The 10,078-nt window shown below is 52.7% G+C and overlaps 2 protein-coding genes across 2 annotated transcripts; both read left to right on the forward strand.

Moving 5' to 3' along the window:
- Window positions 1-406: 406 nt before the first annotated feature.
- On the forward strand, window positions 407-8,139 carry F12 (coagulation factor XII). The gene is made up of 14 exons (XM_049647760.1): window positions 407-485; window positions 856-913; window positions 4,214-4,313; window positions 4,471-4,541; window positions 4,835-4,945; window positions 5,090-5,221; window positions 5,373-5,477; window positions 5,626-5,791; window positions 5,884-6,086; window positions 6,183-6,408; window positions 6,621-6,757; window positions 6,858-7,007; window positions 7,549-7,697; window positions 7,788-8,139. The coding sequence occupies exons 1-14, from the start codon at window positions 429-431 to the stop codon at window positions 7,953-7,955; spliced, it is 1,833 nt and encodes a 610-aa protein (XP_049503717.1). The 5' UTR covers window positions 407-428; the 3' UTR covers window positions 7,956-8,139.
- A 779-nt stretch (window positions 8,140-8,918) lies between these two features.
- Window positions 8,919-9,844, forward strand: PFN3 (profilin 3). Its single transcript, XM_049648844.1, has one exon. The coding sequence runs from the start codon at window positions 9,379-9,381 to the stop codon at window positions 9,790-9,792; it is 414 nt and encodes a 137-aa protein (XP_049504801.1). The 5' UTR covers window positions 8,919-9,378; the 3' UTR covers window positions 9,793-9,844.
- The last annotated feature ends 234 nt before the right edge of the window (window positions 9,845-10,078 follow it).

A 10,078-nucleotide genomic window follows, 5' to 3' on the forward strand; every position in this document is an offset into this window, starting at 1 on the left:
TCATGACCTGAGCCGAAACCGAGGGCTGAATGCTCAACTGACAGAGCCCCTGGTGCCCCAATGGGTATTGTTTTAAGCTATGAAGTTTGTGGTTAATTTTAGGCAGCAACAGAAAATGAATATACCTCATCATGGACTCTAAGATCCCTTTAGTAGGAAGCTTCTCTTGGACCTCCTTAACTTCCTCCCAGTAGAACCTGAAACATAGGTCCTTCTTCCCACACTGTGTCAGTCCGTCACCAAATTCCAACTCCCCTGCCCTTGGGGGCCTAGCAAGGAAGCTGCTCTGCTTGACTTTCCACAAACAGCCTATGCCCCACCAGGCCCAAGAGGGCAGCTCGACCAATCTCTAATTCCCAGGACTCAAGGACCTTTGACCAATTCTATTGATCTGGACTCCTGGGCAAGCAGCTAGACTAACAGACGCCATGAGGGCTCTCCTGTTCCTGGGGTCCCTGCTGGGAAGCCTGGAGTCAGCGCTTTTGGTGAGAGCTGTGGGAGCCAGGAAGATTGTGCTGAGATGGCCCTGGGGGTCCCTATTACAGCCTTGGCCTCTGCTCATGACTTTTTGGTCCAGGTGACTAGAAGGCCTGTTTGGAAAGGCAAGAGTAACCCATAGGGCCTGGGGGAGGGGGGGCAGGGAAGAGAGACAGCTAGAGCTGGTGGATATGAGGACACGGCCTTCATTTCTGGGGGAGGGGGACCTTGAGGAGACAATAGGAAGAGGAACAAAGGGTCTGGGTCTTTTGAGAAAATTCCTGCATTTCTGAGATATGAGAGGAAGCTGAAGACTGGCATGGGATCAGAGGTAGGCTCTGACTTTCTGGGAAAATTCCCTTTTTCTCTCCCCTGTAGACTCCACCTTGGAAAGCCCCTAAGGAGCATAAGCACAGAGCAGATGAGCACACAGTAGGTAAGTATCCTGGCTGTGCCTCCTAAAAGACCCTTCAGTGGGAATGAGTATGGTGGGGAGTGTGCAGATGGTCAGTTTGGGGCCCTTGGCACACGGGGAGGGATCCGGGACACCCTTCACTTTGTCCCTACTTTGGCTAGTATTCAGACCAGAGTGCCTACTATGTGTCAGGTCTTTTTCCCATGGGCACTGGGGACCCAGAGTATTGGTGAACTGTGTGCTCTTTGAGAGCAGGGCTTGGGCTGTATCTGAGTTCCCAGCCCAGTGCCTTCCAGTCTCCCTCAGTTTCCCCAGCCTCTCTTCTTCTTCTCCTTCCCTCAGTACATCTCATAGGCATCAGTCATGCCACACAGAGGCCAGGGCCCTTATGGACAAGAGCAGGATTCTGAAGCCCAAATGCCTCTGAATCCTGGCTTCATCACTTATGTGCTAGGTGACTCTGGGCAAGTGACTTGACCTCTCCAAGCTTCGTTTTCTCCACCCATAAAATGAGGGTGGTAATAGTAAATCTCTTAGGGTTGTGGAGAAGGAGAAATGAGTTGTTAATCCACGTGAGGCACTCAGCCCACAGACTACTGCATGGTGAATGCTTAAACTATATTAGCTTTTACTTATCAAGTTCCCTTTTAGATGGGGGATGTCTGTATCTCCCCTCTCCTCAAACCATGCAACAGCTCCCCATTGCCTTCATTCTTCCAGGCACTCAATATTTTCCTCAAATTGTGAACTAGATGGACCCTGTCCTGGTAAGCCTTGTGTGGTGAGGCCAGGCCCAGCCCCTCAGCATGGCACTAGGGCCCCACGCCTGACACTGCCTGCCTCTACCTCCTTGCCTCATCTTTCCACACCCAGCCAAACTGCTTTCCTCTCTTTTTCCTGAGCCAACCTAAGTGCCCTGCCTTTGCCTAATCACCTACTTGAAGTCTTCCTCCTCTCTATCTATCCCATTTACATCTTAAGGGTCTCTCCTCATTTAATCCTATTCCTGGTTTGGCCTTCAGCGAGTGCTGCTGTGCCTTTGCCTTTAACGACAAAATAGCAGCACATATGACATAACGACAGAATGCTTATTGAGCACATACTATGTGCCAGACTCTGTGCTAAGTGTTTGATAGACATTATCTCATTTAGGTCTCACAATACTCCTCTGAAGTAGATAGTCAAGTCTTGTCATTCATGGTTGTCATGTTCTATAAAGTCACAGAGAACACTGAATTAGCAAATACTGAATGACTGCTCCTAAAGGAAATTTAAGGTTAGGTTCCTGTGAGCTCTGGTCACAACATTTTCATCAACTGTCAACATAGAAGCTTATTTTATGTGTCATTCTGTTTCAAGATATCTTACTTACTGTGTTGTCCCTTCATTCATAATAAAGTCATGGCCAGCAGCACTATAACTCATGCCTGGACGAAGCTTTTCTCACACATAAATGTTCTCTAGAATATATATCATGGCCTGCTTGCACTTAGGAACATCGGCACCATATTTGGGGGCCATTTTCAACAGTAAAATCATCTACCAGAAGCACAAAATTTCAAAAATGTGGCTCTGAATAGACTGTGAAAAGGACACGTGGTTACAGGAGAAAAGCTGAAACAAGAAGCAGAGCATTACCTTGTTTCACCTTAGCTGGGAATTTGTGCTTCAGGACCTCACATTTTTCACCACTCCATGCACATCCATGAATGACCATAAAAGCACCGTGAGAATTGGTTTAGGGATTACCAATACAGTTTAGCAAGAAGGCAGCAAACAGAGTGGCTACACTATACTGTTTTTAAAAATAATAATAGCTACTAGCAACATTTTTATTGTAAAAACTTTAGAAATTACAGAAATGCAAAAGAAGAAAAAATTCTTCCATAATCCGCTATCTTCTAAAAACCACTCCTACAAACTTTGGAGCATGTCCTTCTAGATTTCTTTTTGATGTATATGTAAATATATTTGTACAAAAATAGGACCACATTTGACATGCTGGTTTTTTGGGTTTGTTTTGTTTTCAAGATCTTATTTTTAAGTAATCTCTATGACCAACATGGGGCTTGAACTTTCAACCCTGGGATTAAGAGTCGCATGCTCTACTGACTGAGCCAGCCAGGGGCCCCTTGACATGCCGTTTTTAACTGCTCTTCTTCATTTAAAATTATGAATACTTTTTTTTTGTTTGTTTATTTTGAGAGAGAGAGAGAGAGAAAAAAAAGCATGAGTGGGGGAGGGGAAGAGAGCGAGAATCCCAAGCAGGCTATGTGCTGGCAGCACAGAGCCTGGAGGCAAGACTCAATCTCACAAACTCTGAGATCATGACCTGAGCCACAATCAGAAGTTGATCCTTAACCGACTGAGCCTCCCAGGCGCTCCTTGAACACTTTCCTGTACAAATATACCTGCATCATTTAAAGTGATTTTTAGAGGCACCTGGCTGGCTCAGTCAGTGAAGCATGTAACTATTGATCTTGGGGTTGTGAGTTAGAACCCCATGTTGTGTGTAGAGATTGCTTAAAAATAAAAGTCTTTAGAGGCTCCTGGGTGGCTTAGTCGGTTGAGCGTCCAACTCTTGATTTCAGCTCAGGTCATGATCCCAGGGTTGTGAGATTGAGCCACGATTCCCTCTTTCTTCCTTTACCCCTCTTCAGTGCTCATGTGTGCTCTCCCTATAATAAACAAACAAACACTCCCCACAACTTAACTACTAATAGCCTACTGTAGACTACTGATGGGAAGCTTTACCAACAACATAAATAGTTGATTAACACATATTTTGTATGTTAACTGTATTATACAGTATATTGTATTCTTGTAATAGAGTAAGCTAGAGAAAAGAAAATGTTAATAAAAAATCATAAGGAAAATACATTTAGAGTACTGTATTTATCGAAAAAAAAAAAACCCACACATAAGTGGACCCGTGTAGTTCAAACTTAGATTTTTAAGGGTCAACTATACTATTATTGTTGTCATTTCACAGATGAGGAAACTAAGGCTCAGAGTGGTCAAGTGACTTCTACATTCAACACGTATTTATTAAGTGGCTACTTTGTGGCAAACACTCTTCTAGGCCTGGGGGCTACAGATTTGCCCAAGGTCACACAATTAGCAGGTGGTGGGGTCAGGAGCCCACTCCAGCTGTCTGAGTGCAGAAGGGAACATCTTAAGTTCAATTTGGCAGAACTGAACCTCTTGAAGGCATAACGATCTTTTCAAGGGTCTGTTTTCCAACCAGGCCCTGAGGGGTAGCACCTGAGCAGGGTGTGGGGAGCATGGGAAACATCATCAGGGAGTGTGTTATCTTTGCAGTTCTCACTGTCACTGGGGAGCCCTGCTACTTCCCCTTCCAGTACAACCGGCAACTGTACCACACATGCATCCGCAAGGGCCGGCCTGGCCCCCAGCCCTGGTAAGACTACCCAGAAGGGATTGGAGCAGGGACCTGTGGGAGACGGATTCTGCCCATCCATCTGCCCAAGGAACACTGCTTGGAGAAAGGGGGCTCTGAGAGGGAAGGGTGGGCCAGTCCCCTGGGCAGAGCAGGGAAGCTTCATCTTTTTCTACAGGTGTGCTACCAGTCCCAACTTTGAGCAGGACCAGCAATGGGCATACTGCCTGGAGCCCAAGAAAGTGAAAGGTACTACACACAGCCTTTGGGGTAGCTCAGGGCCCTCTCCTTCCCACTACTCTACTGGGTATCATCAGTTCTTACCCACCTGGTATTCTGGGCCCATCCAGACCCTTCCCTTCCTCCAGAGGGAGAAGTTCTAGGAGAAGGTAGCCTCATTTTGCAGGTGGGTAAACTAAGGCATGGAAACTTGGAGTGCCAAGGTCATAGGACAAGCAGGTTTGGGTAGGGACTTATCTCCCATGACCCAGGCTGTCTGACTCAGGCTCCCCACTCTTCCTTCCACTGTATCCATCTCTCAGACCACTGCAGCAAACACAGCCCCTGTCAGAATGGAGGGACCTGTGTGAACACGCCAAAAGGCCCACACTGCATCTGTCCAGAACACTTCACTGGGAAGCACTGCCAGAGAGGTAAGGAGATGGTGAAGCCATGTGAGGGGCTGTTGGGAAAAACAGGGGCAGTCCTGGGCCCACTGAAGAGGTCTCTGGATCCCCAGAGACTTGGCATGATCCTGGCCTCTCTTGAGACCACTGCCCTCTCCCATTTGTCCCCAGAGAAATGCTTTGAGTCTCAGCTTCTTCAGTTCTTCCATGAGAAAGAAACATGGCATAGGCTTGAACCGGCGGGTGTGGCCGAGTGCCAGTGTAAGGGTCCTGATGCCCACTGCAAGCCGCTGGCCAGCCAGGGTGAGTGGATGGGTCAGGAATTGGCCTGAGAGGAGGAAGGCAGAGGTCTGGAGGAAAAGCTGTTAGGCAACCAGTCGGGGTGCCTAAAGAAAGGGGAATTTTCTGTGAGGTCTTCGGGCCCAGAGGTGCTTCAATGTGCTCCATCTCCCAGTCTGCCACACCAACCCGTGCCTCAACGGAGGCAGCTGCCTAGAGGCGGAGGGCCACCGCCTGTGCCGTTGCCGGGCAGGATACGCAGGACGCTTCTGCGACGTAGGTGAGTAGGGATCTTGGAGGAATCAGAAGCTCCCTCCCCAGGTAAGAAGGACTCCGGGAGAGGGACTCCGGAGAGTGGGGAAAGTGGCTGAGAGGGCAGTGGGAAACCACACCAGTTCCTGGCTGCAAGGAGCCGCCTCTCTCCCCAGACACTGAGGCGCGATGCTACGACGGCCACGGGTTTGACTACCGCGGCACAGCCGAGACTGCGCTGTCGGGCGCCCGGTGTCAGCCGTGGGCCTCAGAGGCCACCTACCGGAACGTGACTGCAGAGCAAGCGCTGAACTGGGGACTGGGCGACCATGCCTTCTGCAGGTGCGCTGGGTGGGGCGGGCGGGGCATCCCCCTCGGCCCCAGGGCCCTCTGGCGCTCCTTACCCTTTAACAGCGCCCCTCCGGTGGTTACAGGAATCCGGACAACGACACCCGCCCGTGGTGCTTCGTGTGGAGCGGCGACCGGCTGAGCTGGGAATATTGCCGCCTGGCACGTTGCGAACCTCCAGTCCTAGAGGCTCCTCAGTTCCTGCCTCCAACCCAGGTCCCCTCTGAGCACCCGGATTTTCCCCTGCCCTCGCTTTCAGCACTGCAGAAGCCTCAGCCCCCGACCCCAGGTAGTTGGGAAGTGGCGGGAAGTCAGAGGGCGGGCGGCGAGCTACCTTCCAGCCCTTGGTGGGTCTCCCAGCACTCAGCCTGGGCTCCTCCCACAGCCTTGGGCGCGACGACGCCGGAGCAGCCCACTCCCCTGCCGAGTCCCAGCTGCGGACAACGGCTCCGGAAACGGCTGTCCTCGCTGAGCCGCGTGGTTGGGGGACTGGTGGCCCTGCCCGGGGCGCACCCCTACATCGCCGCGTTGTACTGGCGCCACAATTTCTGCGCGGGCAACCTCATCGCCTCCTGCTGGGTGCTGACCGCGGCGCACTGCCTGCAGAACCGGCGAGTCCCGCCGCGTCTGGCGCCCTGCCCGGGACCCTAGCTCCTCGCTCTTCCGAGCCCAGCTTCCGTGCAACACCCGAACCCATGCCCTACCTCCCTCTCACTCTTCCCCAGCGCCCTAGGAGGAAGCTGAAACCCAGCAAGGGACTCGGGGGCAGGAGGCCTGTGGCCGGCTCTGAGCTCGCTTTCCCCCGCATCCCCTCCGCCCGCAGGCCCCCGCCGGAGGAGCTGACGGTGGTGCTCGGCCAGGACCGCCATAACCAGAGCTGTGAGCAGTGCCAGACTCTGGCAGTGCGCGCCTACCGCCTGCACGAGGCCTTCTCGCCCATCACCTACCAGCACGACCTGGGTGCGGGGGCGGGAGCGCCCCCTCGGCGACCAGGGGAAAGGGTGGGGGAGGGCTCGAAGTCCCAGCGTCTGGGTCTCACCCTCCTCCTCGCCTGGGTTAGCCCTGCTGCGCCTGCAGGAAAGAGAGGACGGCCACTGCGCGCTCCCGTCGCCTTTCGTTCAGCCGGTGTGCCTGCCAAGCAGCGCTGCCCGCCCAGATGAGGCCGAGGCCGCCCTCTGTGAGGTGGCAGGCTGGGGCTACCAGTTTGAGGGTAGGCAGAACGGCTGGCTAGGGGCGGCAGGGACACCTCTGGCCACCGGGGTAGGCAAGAGAAATTCTCAGCTTTGGTACCACTAGGGACAGGTGGCGCTGACCTGGTGGGTTGGGAAGATTTGCAGGGCCCTTGTGTCTGCAGTCAGCTACTGCCAGGGCCTGGGCTTCACTGCTGGGGCGGGGGAAGGGGAGGTCCCCAAGGCTCCTAAGGGGTACAGAGAGAATCACAATTTCCTTTGGTTACTTCTTGGTACTGTGATGCAAGGGCTAACAAGGATGCTGGCCTCGCGCTGGGGCAGCCGGTTGGCTAGTTGGGAAATATTGTTCGGAGACATTGGGTGGGAAGTGGGAGTGGGGTTCCAAAGCACTCCTGCTCCGCCCCTTCCATTCAAATCCCGGCTCCTCTCTGGTCTCAGTTTTCTTGTCTATGAAATGGTTTTAATAGCAACTCTTCCTCACGGGCTTGCTGCAACAGAGGCCAGTTAGTGGGGAGTGAGCAGGATCGCGAAGGGTGTGAGGAAGGCGCTCTTGGTTCGCAGGGGCCGGGGAATATTCCAGCTTCCTGCAGGAAGCGCAGGTGCCACTCATCCCTTCTGAGCGCTGCTCCGCCCAGGACGTGCACGGAGTCTCTTTTACTTCAGGCATGCTCTGCGCTGGCTTCCTCGAGGGTGGCACCGACGCCTGCCAGGTGAGCCCATGGGCTGGCTTGGTGCCCTCCTCCACCCCATCAAATCCAGACTCCAGACCAAGGGCGCTGAGCCACGTGTCCCTGACTCAGGGTGACTCCGGGGGCCCGCTAGTGTGTGAGGAGGAGGCCGCAGAGCACCAGCTCATTCTGCGAGGCATCGTCAGCTGGGGTTCCGGTTGTGGCGACCGCTACAAACCAGGTGTGTACACCGACGTGGCCAGCTACCTGGCCTGGATCCAGGAGCACACCAATTCCTGACCATCCAGGGACTTGTCTTTCCCTCCTGGGGGGATTCTGGAATGGAAGGGTGGCTGATGCATAATCATGGATGGCAAGGGTTGGGTTTGATTCCTCTCAGCACCCCCAGCCTGGCGCCAGGCATAGAGTAGGCACTCAATAAAGTGCTTCTGAAAATGTGTGAGAGGCATAGTTCTTCAGGGGACCTGATGGGAAATGCCAAGACAGTAAACTGGTGCACTTCTCCATACTCCTCGGGGAACAGGATCTATTAAGATCTTAAACAAGGTATAGATTGGTGTCCAACTGATGTTCTTTGAGCCATACTGTGTACCAAGTCCTGAGCAGGGTGGCTCCATATATTTATCTCTTGTATGAACTAACTTTTTAACTTTTGAAGTTTATAGAACAGAGGTTCTCAATCTCTACTGTACATTAGAATCATCTGGGGAGCTTTTTGAACCTGTGCCTGAGATCCACTTCAGATCAATTAGATCTCTAGGGAGGGGGTGTGGGTAGTGGTATGTTTTTAAAACTCCCCAGGTGATTCCATGTTCAGTCAAGGCTGAGCACCATGGTTAGAAATGCTTCACATTAAAACAGTGCTGTGGACTCTTAGAGCTGGCAATGTGGATAACACCCCCACCCGAACTTGCACTAGAGCAGTGGGGCTCAAATTGTGCCTGGACCACCAGCAGCAGCGTCACAAGGGAACTTGTTAGAAATGCATATTCTCTGGCTACCTCCCATACTACTGAATCAGAAGCTCTCGAGTTGAGACCCAGCAATCTGTTTAACGGATTCCCAGGAGATGCTGATGTTCCTAACGTTGAACCAAACTGAGGATTCTGGGGGGTTCAATGGTCACCAGTCTGGGAGGTCTAGCTCTCCAGACTTGCTCTCTTTCTTTTCGTTCTTTTTTTTTTTTTTAAGTTATTGTTGACAGAGACAGAGTGCAAGTATGAGCTGGGGAGGGGCAGAGAGAGAGAGGGAGACACAGAATCCCACGCAGGCTCCAGGCTCCAAGCTGTCAGCACAGAGCCCGACATGGGGCTTGAACTCACGAATTGTGAGATCATGACCTGGGCCGAAGTTGGATGATTAACCGACTGAGCCACCCAGGAACCCCTTTTTCTTTTTGTTCTTAAACCCGGGTGCACACTGCGCTCAGTGAGCCATTTAAGTTGGTTTCTCAAGGGTTGTACAGATCGGTGTGATTTTATCTTTCAGGCTAACTTTACAACTTTACACAGGTCTAAGATATGAGCTTCTCTCCCTCACCCCATGTACACATTCTCCAGTGTACATAGTGTCTCTGTGACATCACCACGCCTCGATGTCACAACCCCGCCCTGACATGCCTCACAGTGCATGGAGTTCCAGGCACACGGAACAGCCGGATATCCCTTAAAAGTGCAAGGCGAGGGGCACACTCTGAGCCAGAATGGGGGACTGGAAAGGCTATATCAGTGCAGTGCTGCGGGACCAGCGTATTGATGACGTGGCCATCATGGGCCACTCAGACAATCGCTGCGTGTGGGCATCGCGCCCTGGGGGCCTTCTAGCTGCCATATCACCACAGGAGGTGGGTGTGCTCACAGGGCCTGATCGGCACACCTTCCTGCAGGCCGGCCTGAGTGTGGCAGGCCGCCGCTGCTGTGTCATCCGAGACCACCTGCTGTCTGAGGGAGATGGTGTTCTGGACGCTCGCACTAAAGGGCTGGATGGGCGTGCTGTCTGCGTGGGCCACACCCCACGCGCGCTCCTGGTGCTCATGGGCCGACGGGGTGTGCATGGGGGCATCCTCAACAAGACAGTGCATGAGCTGATCAATGGGCTACGCAAGCAGGGCACATAGCAGTACAGCTAGGCCACTGGTGGCTGTGTCCAAATAAACTGCTGGGCCTGGCTGGCTCATCCTGTGTTTTTGCGTGTTGGGCAGTTGCAGATGAAGAAACCAGTTTCCAGAAAGATTCTTTTTTTTTTTTAATTTTTTTTCAATGTTTATTTATTTTTGAGACAGAGAGAGACAGAGCATGAACGGGGGAGGGTCAGAGAGAGAGGGAGACACAGAATCGGAAGCAGGCTCCGGGCTCTGAGCCATCAGCCCAGAGCCCAACGCGGGGCTCGAACCCACGGACCGC

The sequence above is a fragment of the Panthera uncia genome (genome assembly GCF_023721935.1).
Source record: "Panthera uncia isolate 11264 chromosome A1 unlocalized genomic scaffold, Puncia_PCG_1.0 HiC_scaffold_17, whole genome shotgun sequence".
NCBI classification, from domain to species: Eukaryota; Metazoa; Chordata; class Mammalia; order Carnivora; family Felidae; genus Panthera; species Panthera uncia.